Below are 26,379 nucleotides of genomic sequence, written 5' to 3'. Positions count from 1 at the left end.
AGCTAAAGAAAAATGTTAGTATTTTAAAATAGATTTGAAACGTGAAATCTAAAAAAAATATATTAAAAGGTAATTGCAATATTCTTATAAATAGTTAAAATTTAACAAAAAAATCTTAGAATTCTTTCAGTGGAAGCGTAACACAACTATCAAAGAAACTGCTTATGTCTTCACAGTGATGAAATAATCTTACCATATATGAAGGTTTCCAGCAAAATCTCCAGTGGCTAGATATCTCTGCTGTAAAGATGTTGCGCCAAATGTTCCACATTTAATAGGTTTGGCCTTTTCAATCTTGATAGAAGAGAGGGAGAGAGGATACGTTATTTAGGTAAGCACCTATTTGTAATCCATATTTACAGCTCTATTATGGGAATTAAATAAGGCACACAATTTTAAAAATCAATTAAAATGTTTTCTGATAAAAAATTATCATTCTTTTCCTTCAGTAATTTTTGTATAGTCTAAAAGTACAGGCAGGCTTCCCTCGTGACTTAGCCGACAAAGAATCCGCCTGTATGTAATTCAGCCATGAAATTAAAAGACACTTGCTCCTTGGAAGAAAAGCTATGACAAACCTAGACAGCATATTAAAAAGCAGAGACATTACTTTGCCAACAAAGGTCCGTCTAGTCAAGGCTATGGTTTTCCAGTAGTCATGTATGGATGTGAGAGTTGGACTTGTGAAGAAAGCTGAGCACCGAAGAAGTGATGCTTTTGTACTGTGGTGTTGGAGAAGACTCTTGAGAGTCCCTTGGGCTGCAAGGAGATCCTATCCATCCTAAAGGAAATCAGTCTTGAACATTGATTGGAAAGGCCGATGCTGAAGCTGAAGCTCCAGTACTCTAGCCATCTGATGTGAAGAATTGACTCATTGGGAAAAGATCCTGACACTGGGAAAGACTGAAGTTGGGAGGAGAAGGGGATGACAGAGGATGAGATGGCTGGATGGCATCACTGACTCAACGGACAGGAGTTTGAGCAAGCTCCAGAAGTTGCTGATGGACAGGGAAGCCTGGCGTGCTGCAGTCCGTGGGGTTGCAAAGACTCGGACACAACTAAGTGACAGAGCTGAACTGAACTGAAAAGTACAGGCAGATCTTGGGAGATTTTGCAAGTTTGGTTCTAGACGCCCAAAATAAAGCAAATATTTGCAAAAAACTGAGTCAGGTGAATTTTTGTTTCTCAGTTTATGTAAAAGTTATGTTTATACTATCCTGTAGCCTATTAAGTATGCAAATCATCATGTCTAAAAGACAATGTACATACTTTAATTAAGAAATATACTATAGCCAAAAAATTGCTAACTGCTTTGATCATCCATGAAAAGAAACTCCTTATCCACTACTGTTTTCTCATGAGACTGCGGCAATTCAATCACACCTTCAGGCTCCACTTCTAATTCTAGTTTTCTTGCTGTGTCCACCACAACTTCAGTTACTTCCTCCACTGAAGTCCTGAACCCCTCAGGTCATCCATGAGGTCTGGATCAACTTCTCCCAAATTCCTATTCATGTTGATATTTTGACCTCCTTCCATGAATCACCAACGCTGTTAATGGCATCTAGAATGATGAATCCTTTCCAGAAAGTTTTCAATTTACTTTGTCCAGATCCATCAGAGGAATCACTTTCTTTGGCAGCTGTAGCCTTAAGAAATTTATTTCTTAAATAATAAGACTTGAAAGTTGACATTTCTCCTTGATCCATGGGCTGCAGAATGGATGCTTGTGCTAGCAAGCATCAAATCAATATGAATCTTATGGGTACATCTTCATCAGAGCTCTTGGGTAAGCAGGTATATTGTCAGTGAGCAGCAATATTTTGAAAGGCCTTTTTTCTCCTGAGTAGTAGCTCTCAACAGTGGGCCTAAAATATTCAACAGTTTGTTATAAAACAGATGTGCTGTTATCAAAGCTTTATTGTTCCATTTATAGAACACAGCCAGAATACTTAGCATAACTCTTAAAGGAACCAGATTTTCAGAATGGTCAATGAGCACTGGTTTAAAATTCAAGTCACCAGCTGTGTTAGCCCCTAACAAGAAAGTCAGCCTGTCCTTTGACTCGAGGTATTGGCTTCTCCTCTCTTGCTATGCAAGTCCTAAATGGCATCTTCTTCCAATAGAAGGCTGTTTCATCTACACCAGAAATCTGTTGTGCAGTGTAGCCTCCTTCATGAATTATCTTAGTAGGTCTGCATAACTTGCTGCAGCTTCTGCAGCACCTGCTACTTCATCTTGTACTTCTATGTTAAGGAGACGGCGTCTTTCCTCAAACCATATGAACCAACCTCTGCTAACTTCCAACTTACCTTCTGCTGCTTCGTCGCCTCTCTCAGCCTTCAAAGAATTGAAGAGAGTTAGGGCCTTTGCTCTGGATTAGAACATTCATACCTTGGCTAGAAGAAGGACATTCACACCTTGGCTACTATTTGATGCAAGATGCCTAACTTTTGGCCCATCTAGGGTTTCAACATGCCTTCCTTGTTAAACGTAAACATTCTTGGTTTTTTATTTAAAGTGAGAGACCTGTGACTCTTCCTTAGAGGCCACTGTAGGGCTAATTTCAATATTGTTGTGTCTCAGGGAATAGGGAGCCCTGAGGAGAGGAAGAGGGTTGGAGAAAAGTCAGCAAGTGAAGCAGGCAGAACACATTCAACATTTACCAATTAAGTTTGCAGTCTTGTCAGGGTGATGGCATCCCAAAACAATTTCAACATCATCATCAAAGGTCACTGACCAGAGATCACCAAAACAAATAGACTATAAGAATTACCAAAACATGACACAGAGACACAAAGCAAGCAAGTGCTGGTGGAAAAACAGTGCTGATAGACTTGGTCAGCACAGGGTTACCAAAATCCTTCAATTTGTAAAAGATTCAGTCTCTGCGATTTCAGTAAAGAGAAGCACAATAAAAGGAGGTATGCTTGTATGTCAAATGAATGAGTTTTGCCTTTCTTCTCATCTCGCTAATAAGACATTAAAATGCTGATACCTCTAATATCTCCACTGGTTTGCAAATATGCAGATTTCAGCTTTTAATGTGGAATTTTTCTTTAAGAGCCTCAAAGAAAAAGGATATCATGAAGATATTACTCTTCCAGGTGACAACAGGAAAAAAACTCACTTATGTGTCTTGTATAGTTTTCCCTGCGGAATCCTATAAACTGAGAATGGCTATGTCTGATTCTCTCTTAGACAGTTTCAGTGCAAAGAGATGTGTAGACCTGTGTGCACCAAAGGCACAGCTGTTAACATGGATTAGCCAATGTTTTGATATTGCTTTAATTTAAAAGACTGTTGGGAATTCCATGGAAATCCAGTGATTAGGACTCCGAGCTTTCACTGCCAAAGGCCTGGGTTCGATCCCTGCTTGGAGAACTAAAATCCCACAGCCACTCAGCCAAATAAATAAATGTAAATAAAAGTAAAAGACTATTGTTCTAAGTTTATATATAACAGTTGATCCTTGAACAGCACAGGAGTTAACCCACATGTAACTTAAAATCAGCTCTCTATATCCAAGATTCCTCTGCATTCGTGGATTCAACCAACCATGGGCCACGTAGTAATGTAGTATTAACTCTTGAAAAATACCCAGGTATAAGTGACCCATGAAGTTCAAACCTATGCTATACAAAGGTCAACTGCAGTCACATCAGTGAAACAGCCACATGCAAACTCCACCTGCTGAAGTCCATCTTGGAGTCCACATGTCCAGCTGCCTCGGCCCCTGGAAACTCTAGAGGACACGGAATTGAGGTTCTACGGGGTCACAAACAGTCGGACATGACTGAGTGTCTGAGTGCACACACATATATACACACATCCACACATCACACTCTAGATGCAGAATAGCACCTTCTATTTACTGTCAGCTCAACAGGGCAAGACTATTTCTTTTATTTAGTCGTCTCTTGCAATCTTTAACTTTTTTCTTTTCTGAGTTTTTACTACAGTTGATTTACAATGTTATGTGTACGTATTCATTTTTAATTTTTGGTCATACCCTGCAGCATGTGGCATCCCAGTTCCCAGACCAGGGATCAAACCCACACCTGCTGCATTGGAAGGTGGAGTTTAACTATGGGACTGCCAGGGAAGTTCCCTTTTTTTTTTCTTTTATTCTCAATAAAAATAGTACCTGTTCCCTATAAAGATACAAACAAAACCAAAGACCTGAAGGGTGAAAAGTAAGTTTCCTTTTGACATTCCCCAGAAGTAATCCCCATTCTCTTAGACCCTTTGCTACCTATTTACAACTACATATAGATTTGGTTTAATACAGAGAGCATCATAATATCAATATATTGTCCATTGACTTGATTTTTTTTCACTTAGAGAAATATCTGTGTGAATTTTTTTCCCTCCACAGAGTTCCCCAGTTTCTAGGGCACTTCCCCTATAATCTTTGAGTTGCTGGGCCAATCTTTAACCCTACTACTAGGGTTGGCCTGTTTCATATACTTTGTGAAAACAATTTTCCTACCACTTTCAATGTTTGGTTGGGTATTTCCACATAGGGTATATGTAGCAATTTTCAAAGAAGAAAATAAAATTCATTTAACACAAACTATAACTGAACTTCTCTTTCATGATTCAAAAGAAATCATCATATGCTCCACGGCTTTGGAAACTCCTAGTCTGCTGAACTTTCTGCTTGGGATCTGGACGAACTAGCAGTTACTAGGTAGCCTGGCCTAAAATAAAGCTGGGACTCTTTGGAACTGTCCGGGACCTTTTGATTAAATTTTGTTTAACCAGATGCCTACAATAAGTGGAGAAGGAAATGGCAATCCACTCCAGTACTACTGCCTGGAGAATCCCATGGACAGAGAAGCCTGGTAGGCCACAGTCCATGGGGTCGCAAAGAGTCGGACACGACTGAGCGACTTCACTTTCCTTTCACTTTACAATAACACGGTGGTAAAAGACTGTATTGGTGAGAACAGAACACGGAATGTCAATTTTCCCTCCTTTTTAATACCCTGGTGATCTGAGACAGCATCAGTTATATCTGACATCAGAAAACTGATAGTCATCTATTTCAGCTATTTTTCCGATTTTATGGAAAACGTACCTTACAATGGGACACCATGGAGGATCAAAATTTTGTGAATTTAATAAAGCAGTTTCCAATTCTAAATCATTTACATCCTCCCCACCATCCCCTTCCCCCAAATAAAATACCTGAAACAATATGTTAATATGGATATAGTTAATCACTCAACTAATTAATCATTATAGCTAATCACCTAATCACACTATTAGAACACAATTTCTATAGCTAAACTAATTCAGACTTCCAACTTGGACCAACTGAAGAAACAGCTCCCCACTCCTTCCTTCCACTTGTCTCACACAGGGCCTGGGTCTCCCCCAACTCCAGGTCACCGCTAATGACTCCCTCAGTCTAAGGCAGAGGATGTGAACAGGCCTCTCAGGTCAGAAACAGGTGGGCCCTGAGGGACAGGAATATGCTTCCAGGGTCTTGGGTATTAAGAACTACAGTGTCAGGAAGCATTTCACAGGAGGCCTCCTGTGTGCTGTTTTGAATCTGTCAGGAATTCTCTGTTCCTTATTAATTACTGAGTATTCAGGAATTAAGAGGAGAGCATTTCCTTCGTTAGTTTTCCTATACAGTGATAAGCACCCTCTTCCTTCTTGTGAACCATATGGTAAAAGTGATTGTTTACAACTCTCTCTCTCTTTAATATGGATCGCCTATGTTTTGTAAGTCTGGAATTTTAATATTTTATCTTCGCTGAGAATAACTACCTTGTAAGACAGTATATATGCCCACATCATGTTGATTAAAACAGCTTTGCTCCATCAGAGCTCTGGTTCCCGTGTCTTTCTTTCTCTCCCTCTCTCTCTTTTTCAGGCTGATCCCCTGGAGCACAGAGGCTCTCTTGAGTTCATTTTCCTGCCCGGGCTTCTAAGACCCTCTCTGCCTTCTCTCCATTGAGAGGGCACCTGAGGCCTTCTTGAACAGAGTAAGCCCCGTGCAGGGGCTTCATTGGCTTCCTGCATAAACCAAGGAACATCAGCCTCTTTCTCTCTCCTTTACTTTCTTATCGGTCGACTCCGGACCACCAGGTTCCGGTCCATTAAAGGACCTCAGCACTACAGGAGGGCTTGCACCGTATATTGATAAACTCTCTGGGAAAATTCTTCCCCAAATAGCCTTGGGAAGACTGGTCACCCACTGTCTTCTCTTCCACCAGCTAAAGATTCTGTTTCCCATAATTCCACTGCTTTCCCCAGGAGTCTCTGATGGGGTCTCTCTTCCTCCTAGGTCATGGAAGAGAAAAAAGTTGACCCCTACTTTTCAGTCCCTGTAGGAAGCACACAGTTCTAAGTGTTTACTGCTGCTAATAAAAAATTGGGAAGCCAAAGTTTTCCTCCGTTATAGCTTTACCTAACTTTTGCCTTTAGACCCTGTGGAATAGAGAAACCAGAAAACTGCAACCACTGATCTTCCAGTGCTAACATAAATTCACAGATACACGGATAGATACACACACACACACACACACACACACACACACACACACACAGAACTAATGGATATTTTTTCTCAGGTTTAAGTTTTCTTCAATAACTTTTTTAGTTTGTCTGCTAGGAAATACCAGCGAATAAACATCAAGAAAACCTGGAAATGAGGATTAAAATGTTTATGTATGGTTACTTCTTGTGATGCAAATATCAAAGTATATATAATATATATACTCAGAGTACATGTATTTTTTTCTACTGGGAAAACGTGTGCTTGTGCAGAGGTGGACCTGATTATTACAATATTTCATGTTGTTCTAAAAACCACACCACAATGGCCAGATGTACTGACACCTGAACACATCTGAGAATTCCTACCTTAGGAGAAAACAACCTGAGAACTACTCTAATATTAGTACGCGGTGGGGCCTATACTAGATAATTTAACATGTATCATCACATGGATTCTAAAAGAGGAGTTTATTGCAAATAATGAATGAAATGAGATAAAAATGTATCTACATTTAGAGGCACAGACCCATAGGAGTGGCACCAAGGCCTGTGGTATATAAATGTACGAAGCCCTCTGAAGGCTGACCTTGCAGGTCTCTCTGACCTCATTTCCTGCTTCTCTCCTTTCACACTCCAGCCACACCTGCGGCTGCATTTTTATTATCCAGGCTCACCAGTCCTGCGGCCTCAGGGTATTTGCATTTGCTGTTCCCACTGCCTGGACTAGGCCTTCCCAGGTGGCTCACATGGTAAAGTGTCTGCCCGCAAAGTAGGAGACCTGGGTTCGATCCCTGGATTGGGAAGATCCCCTGGAGAAGGAAATGGCAACCCACTCCAGCACTCTTGCCTGGAAAATTCTATGGACAAAAGATCCTGGTAGGCTACAGTCCATGGGGTCGCAAAGAGTCGGACACGACTGAGTGACTTCACTCTCCTACTGCCTGGACTGGTCTTCCCTCCTCTCATGTCTTCTACCAATGATTTCAGCTTAAATGTCAACCAACGCCTCTAAGAGATCCTCCCCACCCCTCTAATCTTAAGTGAAACCCCCAGATCCCAATCACTTGCCCTGTTTAATCTTATTTCACTTATCAACAAAATTCTTTTATTCACTCAGTTATCTATTTCCTCCCTTCCTAGAATGAATACCACAGGAATGGGGCCCTCAGCAACTTGTACAACACTTAATTGGTGCTCAACATTTGTTAAATGAAAGTATAAATGAACATGGATTAACTTCTCAGTCCCAGTGCTGGAGAGAGGGAAACCACTGCTGGAGGTCATGTTCCCTTTTCTCCGCCGTATTTGCACCTGACAGACCACAGTTTTTGGTGTCATTTTATATGCAATAATAAAAACAGCATCCGTATATGGAACACCAATGTATCAGATACTGCTCTGATGTCCTTCTGTGCTAGTCCATCCCTTCTCTTTCTAACACATGCCACTGCAAACTAAGTGTTTGGCACACCCCTTTCCAGATGACAAGCAGGTTCAAAAGATTCCTACAGTCAGGTAGATCCCAAGCTCTTTCTACTACACTACGCTGTCTCCAGGACTATATGTAAATCAGTTAAATAAACATTTCCTATGTAGCCCCCATTCTGTAAAACCGAGCCCTGAGAAGTCCCAAAGAAATGCTCCAATCCTGAACTAGACTGGTGAGGTAAGTAAGGCCTGACTTAAACCTACTTTCAGATTTGTGTCCTTTGGTTTCTACCTTCATTTTATGTCTTCATAAAATGTAAACATGATATTTATGCTTCCTGTTATTTTTTTATTCTTGCATCCTTTTATCAAAGGATAGCCATATATTCTTATATCAAAGATTTAACTAGTAGTCTGTTGCAAATGATGTTTAAAGAATCAAATTAAAGATCAATAATCAAATTAAACTCAAAATACAGAACCATACTGAAAAATAAACTCAAATGTGTAAACATCTTGTTATCTGCACAGCAGGGAGGGCTGCGCTTTGCTCAAAGGCTGAGCTAGGTTAATTAGCTAAATTAAGAAAGGACATTGGAGTAAAGTTAATTTTTCTTTTTAATAGTTCATAAGAGGGACCCCTCCTTGTCCCTGTTAAATGTTTTACCTTTGGAAAAGAAAAGATGAAAAGAATTCAGGGGACACTTAAGTTTTCCTGCTAGAAAACTGGTTTAAAAAAAAAAATGGAGATCTATTTTGCAAAATGTGTTCCATAAAGTAAATTAGAATGTATTAACTTTCGCTATGATACTGAAAATGACAGTGGATGACAGACATATTTGACCCCCAGTTGTTGGTTCTCTTTGCTCTAAGTTAAGATGATTAAGGAAGCCCATGATCAATAATTCCCAGCAGAGCTATTTTTGTTCTATCTGTGGGTGGGTCTAGTACAGCTTGTCAGTATTTCCTCCTCCACATCCTGGCACTACTTAATTAACATTAAAAGGTTTAGTCAACCAAATGTTAACAAGCAGTGAATTCAGTGGCACAGGGGCTAAGAGAGCAGAACTTTATTAGATTATTACTAATTTTTAAAGTGTAAACATCCCCAAATGTGGCACTTTTCAGGGCCACCCCTAGTCCTTTGGGCCAAGTCGGGGGGGGGGGGGGGGGGGGGGGGGGGGGGGGGGGTGGAAGGCGCCCTTTACAGGCTGATGGAAGTTTCACACAGGAGGGGAAAAGCTGGAGAGAGATGGATTTCAGCCTTCACTTGAACCCTTGGCCAGATACCTGTGTGCAGTTTAACAAACTACTCAATTGTATACGAAGACCCTGCCTTCATTCCCTATCTATCTGATTAGTAATAAGGAGGCACCAACAAAGACTCATTTTCTTCCTTCCTTTTTATCCTGCACCCACGGACTCTGGAGCACAAGGCTGAAGTAGTTCTACAAGGATAAAATCAAGTTTCCTAATATTTGATGTTTCCTAATTTTTTAACTAATAATTCAACTAGCACAATGATAGCTAGAAACTAACTTAGCTTTAGAAGAGGGAAAAAGAGAGAAAAGAAAGGAAAATGCATTTGGGAAGCTCCAAAGGTACCTAGAAAAGGCAGAGGAACCAGAGATCAAATTGCCAACATCCACTAGATCATCGAAAAAGCAAGAGAGTTCCAGAAAATCATCTATTTCTGCTTCATTGACTATGCGAAAGCCTTTGACTGTGTGGATCACAATAAACTGTGGAAAATTCTGAAAGAGATGGGAATACCAGACCACCTGACCTGCCTCTTGAGAAATCTGTATGCAGGCCAGGAAGCAACAGTTAGAAATGGACATGGAACAACAGACTGGTTCCAAATAGGAAAAGAAGTACATCAAGGCTGTATATTGTCACCCTGCTTATTTAACTTATATGCAGAATACATCATGAGAAACGCTGGACTGGAAGAAACACAAGCTGGAATCAAGATTGCCAGGAGAAATATCAATAACCTCAGATACACAGATGACACCACCCTTATGGCAGAAAGTGAAGAGGAGCTAAAAGCCTCTTGATGAAAGTGAAAGAGGAGAGTGAAAAAGTTGGCTTAAAGCTCAACATTCAGAAAACGAAGAGCATGGCATCTGGTCCCATCACTTCATGGGAAACAGATGGAGAAACAGTGGAAACAGTGTCAGACTTTATTTTTTTGGGCTCCAAAATCACTGCAGATGGTGACTGCAGCCATGAAATTAAAAGACGCTTACTCCTTGGAAGAAAAGTTATGACCAACCTAGATAGTATATTCAAAAGCAGAGACATTACTTTGCCAACTAAGGTCCGTCTAGTCAAGGCTATGGTTTTTCCTGTGGTCATGTATGGATGTGAGAGTTGGACTGTGAAGAACGCTGAGCGTTGACAAATTGATGCATTTGAACTGTGGTTTGGAGAAGACTCTTGAGGGTCCCTTGGACAGCAAGGAGATCTAACCAGTCCATTCTGAAGGAGATCAGCCCTGGGATTTCTTTGGAAGGAATGATGCTAAAGCTGAAGCTCCAGTACTTTGGCCACCTCATGTGAAGAGTTGACTCATTGGAAAAGACCCTGATGCTGGGAGAGATTGGGGGCAGGAGGAGAAGGGGACGACCCAGGATGAGATGGCTGGATGGCATCACGGACTCGATGGACATGAGTCTGAGTGAACTCCGGGAGATGGTGATGGACAGGGAGGCCTGGCGTGCTGCGGTTCATGGGGTTGCAAAGAGTCGGACACGACTGAGCGACTGAACTGAACTGAACTGAACTGAAAGGTACCTAAGCGGCTCAGTGGTAAAGAACCTGCCTGCCAATGCAGGAAGCTCAGGTTTGATCCCTGGGTGAGAAAGAGCCCCTGGAGGAGGAAATGGCAATTCACTCCAGTATTTTTGCCTGGGAAACCCCATGGACAGAAGGAGCCTGGCAGGCTGCAGTTCATGGAGTCGCAAAAGGATAAGACACAACTTAGTGACTAAACAATGAAGACAGTCAACCCTACTACTCATTAGAATCATCTGTTGGAAGTTTAAAAGATACTGACCTCTGGGACTCAAACTCGTCTAGAGGCAAGAAAGAGTCCCAGTGCATCAGTTTCCAGGGGTGGAACCAAGGCATGAATATTTTAAAACACGTACACCCAAGTACACCCAAAACAACAGTAATGATACACATTCAGATGCTCCTGGAGCACAGTAAGAGCTGAGAATCACTGGGACTGTCCTTAACCTATATTCTTTTCCACGGCATCATCACAGCCAAATACAATGTAAGCTCTTAAATCTGTTTGTGCATTTGTTTTACCCTCACTTTAGGCAGTAGGTTGTTTAGGAGGAAGGACTCGTCTTTCAAATAACTTTGGTCCTTCTTTATCATAGTACCTTGAAATGATAGGTTCTCAATGGAAAATTTATGGTAGAGAAAGAGAAGACTCAAAGGATACAGGTGAAGATATAAAAAGTGGATACTCCTAGTGTCGAGGTGGGTGACATCAATTCACTTCTTTTCCCTATCTATATTTTTGGTATATTCTATCATGAACATACATTACTTTAGTTAAAAAGCAAAATTATTCAAAAAAAAATACTGCTAGACTCTTCCAGAATTCTAGAAGAGACAAAGAACACAATTTCTCTTTACAAAATAAGTGTATTCATGAAATGTACACAAGTCATAAAGCCCTACTAAAAACATGTCACAAAACTCAACTCTGGTTGAGTTTTGACTAGTATTTATTCCTAATAGTTCACCATTTTCTTTCTCCAATTTCAATGTTTCCTACGTGTTCAAACTCCTGGCCTCAATCAATTAGTGATTAATAAGTCAATATTTAAATGTTCCAAGTTATATTCTTTTACAGACATAAATTCACTCATTCTTTTAACAAGTCACTTATTGAGTGGCTGCTCCTTTTATACCACACTAAAGAAAGATCTGTCCTTACTCTCTGGGAGTTTATAATCTAATTAGAGATACATGGGACAGAAGGATATATTTCTAGCACAGATAATAATGGTACTTATGTACCATAGGAAAGCAATAAAGAAAAGTTACTTTATGTGGGGATCAGGAATGAGATGTCAATAGTCAAATAATCTGAACTGGATCTTAGAATAGCAACAGGTGACTAGGGGCTAAATGATGAAAAACATAAGGAAAGGTAGGAAAGAACATGCCTTGCTTAGGAGCAGAGTGCCTGCCTGGCCAGCAAAGACAATCTGAACAAGAAAAGTAGCATTTATAGAAATTTAAAATGGGATGAGGCCTTACATACTTTCTAATCTAAGCTTTCCTAGAGAAAGTGTATGCATCCTTTGCCTATCAGTTGAGGCCCTAACTCCTCCAAGCAGATTCTCTCCATAGTTTTTGGTCCCTGGAGTTACAAACTTCCCTGTAGTCTATGACAGTGCTAACATCTGAGTATAACTGATCTTTTTTTTTTTTTTTTTGCTGCTGCTGCTGCTGCTAAATCACTTCAGTCGTGTCCGACTCTGTGCGACCCCACAGACGGCAGCCCAACAGATTCCCCTGTCCCTGGGATTCTCCAGGCAAGAACACTGGAGTGGGTTGCCATTTCCTTCTCCAATGCATGAAAGTGAAAAGTGAAAATGAAGTCACTCAGTCGTGTCCGACTCCCAGCGACCCCATGGACTGCAGCCTACCAGGCTCCTCCGTCCATGGGATTTTCCAGGCAAGAGTCCTGGAGTGCTCTAAAGGCATTTAAAAACTAGTAAACAGATATAAAAATGTTAGTTAATATCCTTATTCTCCAATTCTTCCATTAGTGTAATCTTTACAAAACTTGTAAACCTAACCTTGCCACACCCTGCATAAAGCCCTTCACTGAAGTCCCATTTTTCTTACAAAAACAGGCACAAATCTTTTAAATGATCTACAGCATTTGCAAGGCCTCCTCTCTGCTGTTTTGTTCCAAAAGGAGATAATCTCTCTCCCTCATTGCTGAGCTGTTTCCTCTTGGAAATCTCAACTCCTAATTTGACCTACTTAGCTTTTACTCAATGCAAATCTGGTTTTCTGGTTTTGTTTTTACTCTCATAGAACCATGTGCCTTTACATTAGAGAATTCATCTCAGTTTGTGTTTTATGTATTGTTAGTTTGATTATTTAATTGATTCTCTCTCCCACTAGGAAAAAAAAACTCCATAGTAATCAGGGACATTGTCTGTCATTTACTAGCTGGAGAATACCAGGCAATCAACTGACACTTGTTGAAAGAATAATTGTTTTGGATTGTCTCCTCCAATTACATAGTAGGCATCCTAGTGCCTGCTTTGGCTCTGCTTGTATGACCAAGTATTTTACTATCTTGGACCCATTAAAAGACTCTCCACAGATAAAGAACTAATCTCAAAAATATACAAGCAACTCTTGCAGCTCAATTCCAGAAAAATAAACGACCCAATCAAAAAATGGGCCAAAGAACTAAACAGACATTTTTCCAAAGAAGACATACAGATGGCTAACAAACACATGAAAAGATGCTCAACATCACTCATTATCAGAGAAATGTAAATCAAAACCACAATGAGGTACCATTTCACGCCAGTCAGAATGGCTGCGATCCAAAAGTCTATAAGCAATAAATGCTGGAGAAGGTGTGGAGAAAAGGGAACCCTCTTACACTGTTGGTGGGAATGCAAACTAGTACAGCCACTATGGAGAACAGTGTGGAGATTCCTTAAAAAACTGGAAATAGAACTGCCTTCTGGTACTGCTAAGTCGCTTCAGTCGTGTCCAACTCTGTGTGACCCCATAGATGGAAGCCCACCAGGCTCCCCCATCCCTGGGATTCTCCAGGCAAGAACACTGGAGTGGGTTGCCATTTCCTTCTCCAATGCATGAAAGTGAAAAGTGAAAGGGAAGTCGCTCAGTTGTGTCCCACACTTCTCGACCCCATGGACTGCAGCCTTCCAGGCTTCTCCACCCATGGGATTTTCCAGGCAAGAGTACTGGAGCGGGGTGCCACTGCCTTCTCCAAGAACTGCCTTATGACCCAGCAATCCCACTGCTGGGCATACACACCGAGGAAACCAGAATTGAAAGAGACACGTGTACCCCAATGTTCATCGCAGCACTGTTTATAATAGCCAGGACATGGAAGCAACCTAGATGTCCATCAGCAGATGAATGGATAAGAAAGCTGTGGTACATATACACAATGGAGTATTACTCAGCCATTAAAAAGAATACATTTGAATCAGTTCTGATAAGGTGGATGAAACTGGAGCCTATTATACACAGTGAAGTAAGCCGGAAAGAAAAACATCAATACAGTATACTAACGCATATATATGGAATTTAGAAAGATGGTAACGATAACTCTGTATGCGAGACAGCAAGAGACACAGATGTATAGAACAGTCTTTTGGACTCTGTGGGAGAGGGAGAGGGTGGGATGATTTGGGAGAATGGCATTGAAAGATGTATAATATCATATATGAAACGAATCGCCAGTCCAGGTTCCATGCATGATACAGGATGCTTGGGGCTAGTGCACTGGGATGACCGAGAGGGATGGTACGGGGAGGGAGGTGGGAGGGGGGTTCAGGATGGGGAACACGTGTACACCCGTGGCGGATTCATGTTGATGTATGGCAAAACCAATACAATATTGTAAAGTAATTAGCCTCTAATTAAAATAAATAAATTTATATTAAAAATAACATTCAAAAAATAAAAAGAAAAAAAGACTCTCCACAAACAAATGCGCACTGCCCAGAAACGCCTCGAATTTAAACGTGAAGTTATAACGTCACCTCCAGGGACCTCGCACTGGACTGGGAGAAGGGTGGGGATGGCTGGAGGAAGGGACCAGCAAAGCAGGAATGAATTAGCCCGATGAGAATTCAGGTCTCGAACGAAAGCGTTTTACGTCGGAATTATTCCTCAGTCTGCGGTCAGATTCGCTACTCCCGCGCAGTTTCAGCACCGCTTTGGGGGGACGCTGGACAAAGGCTTTGGCAAAAAGGAACGCAGAACTCCCGCCCCCAAGATCCGCACTCCCCTCCAGGAGCAGTCCCAGATTTTGGAACTGGGAGGTCTCGACCCGGCACCCACCTCCCGCAGCAGCTTTAGGTCCCCTTGCTGGATCTCGTACAGCTGAATGACGCCGGTGCCCCGTGCGAAGTTGCCCATGGTCACAAATTTGGCGCTGCAGGGCATCCACTTACAGTCAAACACCGTGTAATTGAGGCTCTTCTGGATATGCGAGATGATCTGAGGCTTCTCAAAGGCCGACATGGTCCAGCCGAGAGATTTCGCCTCCGCCAAGCGGGACACAGCCAACAAACCCTGACGAAACAAACCTGGAAACCAGAGTCCAAACGTTACGGATAGTTTGTCCCTCCCGCCTGCCGTAGGCGCCCCTAGAAACCTAACAAGCAGTTTTAGGTTTCTCAGATAATGCCGGATGCTCTAGTGCAGGCCCACAAGAGTTTCCTTCCCCAACAACACAAACTTGTTATGGCTTTACCTAGTGCCTTTCGTACAGATACAGATTATGGGTTATAAAGCGCGCTGACTGCGAGAGGTGTGGGCAGAGGGCGAACCTAAGAATCAGGCATATTTTAGGACAGCCCTCCCTCCTCACCAACAAACACGCAGAAACTCCCGCTTTAGGTCCCCCGCATGGGACGTCTTAGGAAAGAGGGCGGAGCCCTGGGGCTGGTTGGCGGAGGTTGGGGGCCTGTGAGGCGCGCCTGCGCGGTACAGCCTCGCACGTGTTGAAGCTGGAAGCTGAGGTTGGGGCTGGAGGCTCTGGAGAATGGAAAGCGTGATGGAGGCACAGAGCCCGTTGGCCGAGGACGGCTTCAGTCAGGTCACCCGCAAAGGTGGCCGGCGGGCGAAGAAACGGCAGGCTGAGCAGCCGTCCACGCCGGAGGAGGGAGGCGACGCGACCTGCATGGACACCGAGGAAGCTCGACCCGCTAAGAGGCCCGTCTTCCCGCCCCTCTCCGGGGACGGGTTCCTGGTACTGGCTGGGACCGAGGAACAGGAACGGGGCTGGGGCCAGAGACGGGTCGGCCCGGTGGCCTCTGGGTGATGACGCTTTTTCTGGAGTGAAGCTCAGAGCGGCGACTCTCCTGGTGTTTAATCTGTCCAATTAAAGGAGGCTTTTTGAGGATCAGTTGTCGTTACAACTTCACCCTCATTCCTTTAAACAACTGCTGAGTTGTGTTTTCTTTTGTCGTAGAATGGGAAAGAAGAAACCAGGAAAATTCCAGTCCCAGCTAACAGATACACGCCACTAAAAGAGAACTGGCTGAAGATATTTACTCCTATTGTGGAGCATTTGGGACTTCAGATACGCTTTAACTTGAAATCGAGGAATGTTGAAATCAGAGTAAGGAGACTATTAACCACTTTAAAATATGCCGAGGTTTTTCTGTCCTAGGAAGAAAGAACAGACTTTCTAGGAATTCTTAGTGGGACTTACCTTGTTGAATGAGTTTCTTCCAGTTTGACCTGAAACTAAACTAAACTACCAGCTGCGTTTCAGCACATTTTAAAGTGTTCTGTGTTGATTGATTAAAGGGTTAATAAAGAGGTTATCGTCAATAGAAGTATGTAAATGAGCAGCCGAAGTACTTGCTGTAGTACAGATACTATATTTTAGTGTTACTTTTTAGGAAAAAATAAGTTTTGAGAGTAAGTGTAAATTACGTAAAAATATTTGTTTATTCATTCCATGATGTCAGTCTAGGAGGTGGACAATTAAAATTAATAGATGGGGTTTTTTTTCCTGTGGATTCCAATTGTGCATTCGAATCAGTGACCAAAATTAATTATATCTTCCATTTTAAGGATTCATTATCAGGGTTGTTATAGACTTATTTCTGTTGAGGGGTTAGAATAATGGAGCAAAGCAGAGAGGCACTGTCCTAAATAGTTGGCAGAGTTTAAAATACAGAACTTGACAGAATTTCTCCTTGTTCTCACTGTCAGTTTCATTTAGGTTTTTATGGTTTTCTGCCAGAACTTGTTTGCTTATAAGTTTGCTTTCTTTAATATCTTTAAATCTCATTTCGCTTCTCCATCCTTCTTGCCAGAGCCAGATTAATTTTCCCAGACCACACTTCTTTTATTGATATCTTGATATCTACAGTATCTCTGAAAGATAAAAATATTTGAATTTGACTTTAAATTAGGAATCTCATTCCCAAGTCCTCTTACCATTGCTTTGAACATTTTTCTTGTCCCTCCTTATGCTCTGTGAAGACCTTGTCCTCCCTACTTCCTTTTCCTTCCTACTTCAGTTTCATCATCTTTCAGAATCTAGCTCAAGTTCTTTCTCCTTTACTGCCAGTCCATTTTTTTCAGTCTAGTCTTCAGGGCTTAAACTTATGTTTTGCTGACTGATAAAAGGCTTAATAAAGAAGTTGTCAGAGTCTCTTGATTATGTATTGCAGCACCATCAGTTTGGACTCCTCTGATGTTTGTTGATATTGCTCTGTACCAGACACAGAGTGGCGCTTTGGCAGGCATTACATCATTTTGGTCTTGAGAACAGCCCTGTGAGGTAGATAACATACCCCATCTAATAGATGTGAGGAAACTGGCCAAGGAGTATCTTGGGCAAAGTCATCAGTGCTGGTAGGGACCTCTCAGGCTCTTCTGTTCCAATTTATTTTACAGATGAGAAAACTTAAGACTTAGAGCATTCATGAGACGTGCCTAAGGTCACATATGGAATTGGGACTGGGATCTGTAGTTTTAAATGTGCTGTTACACAACCCTGCATGGTTTCAAAGTTGCCAAATACAAACACAGCCTCCTCGACTCAACTGTGAGTCTGTGTGGAAGAGAACTCATGGTTTTGGAATCAGATCCGGGTTCAGATTTTACTTTTTCATTATGGTGCTTGAGTTTCCTCTAATGTAAAAGTATTTATCTTGCTTAAATTTAGGTTGACAAGAAGATCAGAGTTATAGTGTTGTCAAGCATCTTTGCAGTTCGTGTCATTTACAGGGGTGGGCATTTTATGAAGAGCACCTATTTCTGTGATTATCAAATAAAATCTTTGAGGGCAGGATCATTGCCTAAACCGTTCTTGGTAGTTAGTACTAGAGTTGTTGCTTTGGGAAGGCAACATCAGCACAGGAATGGTGGTTGAAGTCGGGAGGTTAGACCTGGACTCCCAGGGAGATGGCACTGAAGAGGACCAGCTTGGATGGAAATGAACTGAGGATGGAGGTACTTCAGAATGGGAGTGAGTGGAGGAATCTTGCCAGTAGCTCCAGAGTCAGATCAGCCATGGAGTCCAGTCGGTCTTTTGACAGTATTTGAAGGGGAACTGCCCAACCCTGGAGCTAGCAAAGTTTTGTTTTGAAAACTAAACACAGTACTTACCTCACCAAAAACTGGGTCACAGAGAATTTATTGGGAAGGGTGATGGTGAAGGAAATTACAGTAATGGGAAAGGTCAGTCCTAGTAGTTTGCTAGAATGTTGCCGTTTTCATTTCCAGCTATAATTTGTGCCTCTTACCCCACCTTTTTTTTTTTTTTAAACAGACTTGTAAAGAAACTAAAGATGTTAGCGCTCTGACAAAAGCAGCTGATTTTGTGAAAGCCTTCATTCTTGGGTTTCAGGTGGAGGTGAGTGATTTCATGATAGCTGAAATGGGGAGCTCAGAAAACACTCCACATGAATGTTGTGATAGATTTGGGCATTTTTTGTTTGTTTTTTAATTTGAGTGTTCTAGTTTTACAATTTATGAGTTAGCTTAACACTCACTCACTCACACAGGTACTTGAATGGAAGCACTTCACAGTATGTATTTCTGTATTGTAGGATGCACTTGCCCTTATTAGACTGGATGACCTCTTTCTAGAGTCCTTTGAAATTACAGATGGTGAGTGTATGGTGGTCTTTTTGTATGAATTCCTGGATGGTACTTTCTTACTGCTGACTTTGTATTCTGCATGACTCTCAGCTTTCCGGTAGCATCAGTTGAGCCGTATTCTTAGCAGCTTTTAAAAAAATGCATGTTTTGTGTCTTTTAGGAGGGAAATTTGGCTAATGATTAAACTCCTGTGGAAGTGGGTAATGCTGGAATGGCTTCCTTCCTGAGGTCTTGCTTTTCTCATTTAGTTAAACCTTTAAAGGGAGACCACCTGTCCAGGGCAATAGGCAGAATTGCTGGCAAAGGAGGAAAAACCAAATTCACCATCGAGAACGTGACCCGGACACGGATAGTTTTAGCTGATGTGTAAGTATGTAGTCTTGAGAAAACTATTGTCATAATTTACATTTGGTCTTTTGATGGTTTCAAGAAGTGATTTAGATTGTATTTATGCATGACGTAACTTCTAAATCTTTGTGAGGATATGCTTTTGGCTGAACAGTTAGCTACACTGAGAGCAGATTTAGTTGAGAAAAATCTTAGATATTATAGCTTTTTTCTCAGTTTGCAATGAAGGAAATGTTGAGAATCACTGTTAAATTACATGACGGGAATATTTAAATAGTATCACGGGAGCCGATTAAATCAGCAGAGGAGAGCAAGAAGTATGCGGGTTCAGTGCCATTATGAGTCTTTACTTTAAAAAGAGAATAGGCTTATGGACGTGGGGAGAGGGGAGGACAAGGTGAGATGTATGGAAAGAGTAACATGGAAACTTACATTACCATGTGTAAAATAGATAGTCAGTGGGAATTTGCTGTATGGCTCAGGAGACTCTAACAGGGGCTCTGTATCAACCTAGAGGGGTGGGATGGGGAGGCAAATGGGAGGGAGGTTCAAAAAGGAGGAGATATATGTATACCTATGGCTGACTGATGTTGAGGTTTGACAGAAAACAACAAAATTCTATATAGCAATTATCCTTCAATAAAAAAATAAAAACATAAATGTATATATACACATGTGCATGCACGAATATATAAAGGCCTTTCATAAAGGGAAGATGAGTGTTGCACATTGTTGGGAAAACTACAGAGCAGTTATATATGAACATCAGTAAGATGATATGGGCTTAAAATAAGGGTGCAGGAAGTGAAGCTGGGATTACCCTTCTCTGCCTGCGGATGAAGCCGCCCCTTTACCAGCTTGGGGTTACTGGCAGATGGCGCAGAGATTATACAGTGCCGAGAAGTTGGGAAACGAAGCAGTTGACTGTGAAGAGGAGGGATCTGCCTGCTACTAAATCCAGAAATAATTTTATTTAAAGTCATCTCATCTTTGCTCTGAGCTGAGGGGCTCACTATTATTTTCAAATCTAAATTTTAGACTATTTTTTATACTTAAGTAGAAAACTGTTAACACTGCATTGGTGGCCCTGTTTACCTGAAGGTAAGTGTGTTACAGTGTTGACGTTTCACGACTTGAGCCTGGAGATGGGGCTCCAGAGTCATGGGAAAAGCTCTCTTGAACTAGAAATTTCAGTAATTTTGAAGTGTGTACTATACTTTAAAATATCATATACAGTCCTAATAGTTTTTTAATTTAGAAGTTTTAAAATGTAACTGATTTGCTGTAATTCTAATTATTGTTAGGACATAATATTAAGTTTATAATTTATAAAAGCTTCCCTCATAACTTACTTAGTAAAGAATTTGCCTACAATGCAGGAGACCTGGGTTTGCTTCCTGGGCCGGGAAGATCCCCTGGAGAAGGAAATGACAACCCACTCCAGTATTCTTGCCTGGAGAATCACATGGACAGGAGCCTGGCAGGCTAGTCCATGGGGTCCAAGAGTCAGACACAACTTAGAGACAAACCACCACCAAGTATTATTTCTAAGGCTTGGCTTAAAATTTCCTTGTCAAATTCATTTTTTAAATAGCTGTATTACAGTATGATTTTCATTCAGATAAAGTCACCTGTTTTAGGTGTAATTTAGTGAGATTCTGGCAAATAGTCTATATAGTCCTGTGATCCCTCCACACTCAGCTGTGTCACCCCAAAACTTCCCTGTGCATCTTTGCAACCCCTCCCGATTCCCAGGCCGTCGCTCATCTCCTTCCTGTCACTAGGGTTTTGCCTTTTCTTGCAATTCATGTAGGTTAAAAATACCCAGTATGTAGTCTTTAGTGCATGACTGTTTTTAGATAGCATGTGGGTTCAAGTTTCTCCGGTTTGTTGGTGGTTAGCAGTAGGTTTTTTTCAAGTGCCAAGTACCAGCAAAGAGATATACTGTCCTGCAGTTTTTACTGTAGGTAGGCTAATTGGAAATGCATGTGTTCGGCAACTCATGTTAATTATGACATAGTAATAAGATGGACTGCTATGCACCCGTAAATGTTCTTTTTGATGAGTTGCTGAAAACCTGGCAGAGTAGAATGTGAACACGATATAAAACTAACATCCATTTGTTCCAGATACATTCAGTATATCGAATGGGAAAGAGTACTGCCTATGTTCTGGAGACCTATATACATCCCATTCCAACTACTGCCCTGAAGCTTTGTTTTAGTAGCTAAACTACTCACCCTGTATGTGTTTTTGCTTCTCTATTTCCTCATCTTTCGTGCCTGACTTTTACAGTTTTATTTTTGTCAAAGTTATATATACACATGCTTAAACTTGCCACTGTCTACTTCCATTTCCACCTCCGAGGGAGGAAATTTCAAGTCTTCAAACTGAGCTCTTCTAGCTAAATTTTAAACGTTATTTATCTCTGTATCTCCAAATATCTCTATATACCAGCTTCATTTTTCTTTTTTTCAGATTCACTGTTGATTTTCTCCTGTGAAAGAGGAAGACTTGTACTGTTTCGTCCCCCGCCTCCCCCTCCACCCTCAGTCAGCCTTTCAGCAGGCGTTTGCTCGCCTCCCTGTACTCTGGGTTTTGCTCAGTTCCCGCTCAGTGTTGTCTGAGTATGCATTGGTACTGGAGTACTACCAGCTGAGCCAGATAGTATAGTGGGCTCATCTGTCCTTTGCCCCTTTGCTGTCACATGAAGAAGTCATGCTTAATGTGTCTCTGTGCCTCCTCAGTGTTGCAGTGACTAGAACGCTATACCTGTATCTCCTCTTGGTGGGCTCAGACATATCAGACATTTTTGAAGTCTCTGCTGGAGGTTTCTGTTCCCAAAGCACTGTTCCCTTCTACCTGGCCCACAGCTGCCATCCTGGCTTCTTTCCCCAGTGCCCTTTGGTGCCTTTGGTGTTTGAGCCCCTCGGTTCTTGGATTCTTTGTCCTGCTTTGTTTTGGTGCCACAGATGGTCCTGGAGCTGGCTTAGCATAGGAAGGACATTTGGTGAGACCTGGTTTTGAAGATGTCTTCCACTTTGTTGTAAATGATGTTCATTCAGAGCTGCTTCTAGTAACTTCATCTTCTAATCTTTGTCTTCAGTTTTCTTAATATCCTGACCTTGATTCATGAGTGAGTGAAAACTGCTTTTCTCATCGAACTAGTTCTGTTTTTCTTTTCTCCCTGCAGAAGTTTCTGTACCGCTTTCTTCGCCTGCTGGTCACGCCGCCTACTCTTTGTATTAGATGCTTTCCTCGGGTTCTGATTCCTTATAGTGAGAGTGTTCTGTGTAAAAGTGGGACCATAAAGAGTAGACTAGAAACCCTGGGCTCGGGGTGCTTGGGGGTGGGGGTGGGAGAGACTGGTGGACTGTTGGGCTTCACTTGGGTGATTGCCAGGCTGTTCCTTTGGGGAAGCCCTGATGTCAGTATCTTTAGTCTTTCCCATTGAGGCCAGTTTCCCCTGAGACGTATTCTCTAGTCCTTCTGCTGACAAATGTCTGGAAGCCAGCTGTCTTTCACTGTGCGGATGTTCACATGACATTGCCTCCGTTCTGGTCATGGTCTTCCTACTTCTGCTGTGCCTGGTGCCCCTGGTCGAGACCCCAAGTCTTTCGCCTTCTCCAGTGAGCCGCTTGCCCTTAGTTTTACTGGAGTAAAAGAAAGGGTAGTTGGATGGTTGCCTGTTGCCTAGAGTGGGGAAGAAAACCTGGGGATCATCTTGAACTGACTTTAACTTGTTCTCTTGTTTTTAGCCTCAGTTTTCCTCCAGTTTCAGAAATGTCTGAGCCTGTGGTGTGAAGAGGGTTCTGCTTTGGGAGAGGGTTCTTCCCCTGTAGATTTTGGCTTCAGTTTCCTAAGTTTACTGATATTTTGAAGTGAAATGAAGTGAAGTGAAGTCGCTCAGTCATGTCCGACTCTTTGCAACCCCATGGACTGTAGCCTATCAGGCTCCTCCGTCCATGGGATTTTCCAAGCCAGAGTGCTGGAGTGGATTGCCTTTTCCTTCTCCAGGGGACTTTCCCGACCCAGGAATCAAACCCGGGTCTTCTGCATTGCGGGCAGACTCTTTACCGTGGGAGCCATCAGGGAAGCAAAAAGTAAAATGCTATAATATCAGTCTAATTGGAGCCATTCAGCAAGGAATGCACAGTAAAAGGGGTCTGGATAATCCTCAGTGATGAAGAAATTTAGATCATTTTTAGAAATATTTGCATTTGAAATCCAAATATATTTTAACTAAGTATAGTTAATGCATCTAATTTGCATCTAATCTCAGTTCTGCCAGTGTGTCATCTTGGACCGGTGTTTTGAGTTCTCCCAAACTTCTTTCTCATCTGTAATGTGGGAATAACGTCTATCTAATAAAGTTTGTGTGAGGATTAAATGATGAGAACATGTATATAAAGCCCTAGTGTATGCAGAGTACTGAATGGAGGGAAGCCATTATTCACCAAGAATCTTGAAGAACTTATGTTTTAATTCACTTACCATAAAATCCTTCCTTTCAGAGTGAATGGTAGTATATTTACAGTGTTGGGCCATCACCACCACCTTTATTTAGAAATCCATGTCATCTTTCCAGAGTTTCTGGATCATGGGACTTAGTTAAGGAAATGTTTTTTGTGGCTAACTTGTCTCACTTTATCTCTTGCAGGAAAGTTCACATCCTTGGTTCTTTTCAAAACATCAAGATGGCAAGAACTGCCATTTGCAACCTCATTCTGGGTAACCGCAGTCTCTTCCTCTGCTGTTTTCTCTAAAGGAATAGAGAATTTAGGAGCTCAGATCACATTGCATCTCACTTTAGGGCCCAGTTGATAAAGGTAGCAGGCAGAAACTCTTGGGGGTTGGCAAGTATTGGCCCAGAGAGGAAGCTGGAATATTTTTGCTTGGATTCCATCTGTGAGCCCAAGAGAAAGGGCTCATTGGAGCATGTTGCTTACATCATGGCTGTGTCCCCCTGAGGAGACGCACTGGGACCCCTTCCAGAGTAGCAGTGGGCAGTGTTTTAGGTTCAGCCGAAAGGGAGCTGCTGATTAGCATCAGTTGTTTTAATTACCCACTTGGTCCCATCTTCAGACCACAAAGTACTGTCACCTGTGGTCAGAGATGCAGGCTATAGCACTTGCTGCGGAAACACATGGAATTCACTCTGGTGTCCAAGGCTGGGGCTTCCCCGGTGGAGCTAGTGGTAAAGAACCTGCCTTCCAGTGCAAGAGATAGGAGAGATGCGGGTTCAGTCCCTGTGAAGGATCCCCCGGAGGAGCACATGGTAGCGCACTCCAGTATTCTAGCCTGGAGAATCCCGTGGACAGAGGAGCCTGGGGGGCTACAGCCCATGGAGTCACAGAGGCAGACGCAACTGAAGTGACTTAGTACGCATGCCCAGGTCTGACTGGACCAGCTGCTTTTCGAAATACTTTGACAACCTGGTGTCTTTGGCACTTAGGATTTTAAGTTTTGGGAGGGTATTTGTATGGCTTCCTTTACAGCTCTTTTGTTGATTTAAGGAGGATCCAGTGGGAAAAAGTTCTAGGCAGTGTTGCAGGCTGTTGTCTGTGTAGCATCTATACATATATTTGTGAAGATAAGCGTTTTTATTTTCTCCTGCAGGAAATCCTCCATCAAAGGTTTATGGCAATATTCGAGCTGTGGCTAGCAGAGCGGCAGACCGATTCTGATTTCACATCAAGGACTTTTAATCTTTGACCTCTATAGAGAAAAAGACTTTACTTCTACACGTGGTCACCCAACACCATAGGAAGAACTTTTCAGTCATGGGTACCATTATTATACTAGCACATTAAGTATAATTTATCATTGTTTCCATTTTAAATCACATGTAGCAGGTTTGCGTAGTTTATAATCCTCTCATTTGGGGGGGGAAACCTCTTACTTTAAGTAACAGTTCTTTATTTTCTGAGTTTATTTATAAATTTATGTTTTCTAAATTTATAAACATTTCTTCTCTGTCAGTTGTAATTAAAAGAATTATCTCAGAAAATCTCTCTGAATTATGACCCTTAATAGTGAGTCGTGTGTGAATATTTTAGATCCAGGTCATAAACAGCAGTTTGAATATCCTCTATGAAATAAAGACTAATCTTTTTACCTATTTTTGCAGTTTGTAAAAATAAGTGTTCAATAAAAGCAGTCAGACCTTACTAAGTATTGGGTATATTTCTTCTAAGTAGTAAGATGAAATGTAATAAAAGAATTTTTACCCCTAAGAAAACTACTATATTCTGCAAATGTAATAGATTGTTTTAACAAGCATCTGCCTACATGTTCTTTGATTCATATTACACATTTTTTTTAATGAACTCACTTCATTAAATTGTGACTGTGATGATAGTATTCTCTTGTATATTATCTCCACAACCCTTGACCAAAACTTTAAACTCTAATTAGAAAGTACATGTAAGAACAAGTGTGAAGTATTGCTATTAAGAGTTCTATGTGTTACATATGCCACTGTCCCAAACTAGCCTGTACGCTGCATTGGTATTAGATGTACTTAGTATTACAGTGGAAATCCAGTGGGAAGTGGCTGGAAATGTCCCAGCAATATTTTTTTGTCCTTTGGCAGCACAGCAGCATGGAGAGAGTATGTGTATGCTACCATTTTACTCCTAACTTTTCGGAAAGTTGGAATTTGTTGGCACTTTGTTAGTCTGCACAGGCTTCAGCATGTACTTGCCTACTCGCCATGCCTTGTCTAGGAAATCAGATACAAAAGTCTGACCACTGAGGGTGTGTACTTTTCTGAGGCATGGGTCCACAGTTTTCAGAGCGCTTGGACTGAAATGAACCATTGCTCGGTAACCATAAACATTCTATGTTGAATTTTTTTTAAAAAAGCATAATTTTGATTGGGAAAACAGGTTCTCTATGCTAAACTGGTTATCTTTTGGTATTATTTGCATTTCCTTTTTAAGTTTTCTTACATAGAATTATCAGTAACAAGAGAGCAAATGTATTTCTCTGGCAGTTGCTAAAATCTGGGATACTGCTGAGCCTCTCCCTGATGAAGCATCCCCACCCAATAGGGAATTAGTACTGCTTGGGACTTAAAAGAGAAACAAAATGTTAGAGGTGTGTGTGCTCACAGTTGTGTTGGACTCTGTGACCCCGTGGACTATAGCCCGCCAGACGCCTCTGTCCATGGAATTTTCCAGGCAAGAATACTGGAGCAGGTTGCTA

General features: G+C 41.7%; 2 protein-coding genes across 3 annotated transcripts in view; one reads left to right on the top strand and one right to left on the bottom strand.

The window, feature by feature from the left end:
- DNAAF10 (dynein axonemal assembly factor 10) overlaps window positions 1–15,318 on the bottom strand; it is a 31,195-nt gene extending 15,877 nt beyond the window's left edge. Inside the window, exons 1-2 of the mRNA XM_027966686.3 lie at window positions 15,037–15,318; window positions 194–294 (exon numbers count right to left, since the gene is read on the bottom strand). Coding sequence (XP_027822487.1) covers window positions 194–294; window positions 15,037–15,219 — 284 coding nt within the window. The 5' untranslated portion in view covers window positions 15,220–15,318. The remainder of the gene's footprint in view (window positions 1–193; window positions 295–15,036) is intronic.
- A 363-nt stretch (window positions 15,319–15,681) lies between these two features.
- PNO1 (partner of NOB1 homolog) lies at window positions 15,682–25,340 on the top strand. Of its 2 annotated transcripts, XM_027966684.2 has the most exons (7): window positions 15,682–15,949; window positions 16,172–16,321; window positions 18,491–18,574; window positions 18,771–18,831; window positions 19,071–19,188; window positions 23,831–23,901; window positions 24,790–25,340. In XM_027966684.2, the coding sequence occupies exons 1-7, from the start codon at window positions 15,743–15,745 to the stop codon at window positions 24,855–24,857; spliced, it is 759 nt and encodes a 252-aa protein (XP_027822485.1). In that variant the 5' UTR covers window positions 15,682–15,742; the 3' UTR covers window positions 24,858–25,340. The 2 variants fall into 2 exon arrangements, with proteins under 2 accessions (XP_027822485.1, XP_027822486.1); XM_027966685.2 differs by lacking the exon at window positions 19,071–19,188.
- The last annotated feature ends 1,039 nt before the right edge of the window (window positions 25,341–26,379 follow it).

The sequence above is a fragment of the Ovis aries genome, chromosome 3 (assembly GCF_016772045.2).
Source record: "Ovis aries strain OAR_USU_Benz2616 breed Rambouillet chromosome 3, ARS-UI_Ramb_v3.0, whole genome shotgun sequence".
Classification (NCBI taxonomy): domain Eukaryota; kingdom Metazoa; phylum Chordata; class Mammalia; order Artiodactyla; family Bovidae; genus Ovis; species Ovis aries.
Note: the sequence above shows the minus strand (reverse complement) of the source record. Positions and strands in the feature narration are given on the sequence as shown.

What these genes read in the sequence shown, in the direction of transcription:
- PNO1 (XM_027966684.2), top strand. Translation starts at nt 15,743, where the DNA reads ATGGAAAGCGTGATGGAGGCACAGAGCCCGTTGGCCGAGGACGGCTTC. An exon ending in CGAGGAATGTTGAAATCAGA is followed by an intron (nt 16,322 to 18,490) that starts GTAAGGAGACTA and finishes TTTTTTAAACAG; the next exon opens with ACTTGTAAAGAAACTAAAGA. An exon ending in CGGATAGTTTTAGCTGATGT is followed by an intron (nt 19,189 to 23,830) that starts GTAAGTATGTAG and finishes TATCTCTTGCAG; the next exon opens with GAAAGTTCACATCCTTGGTT.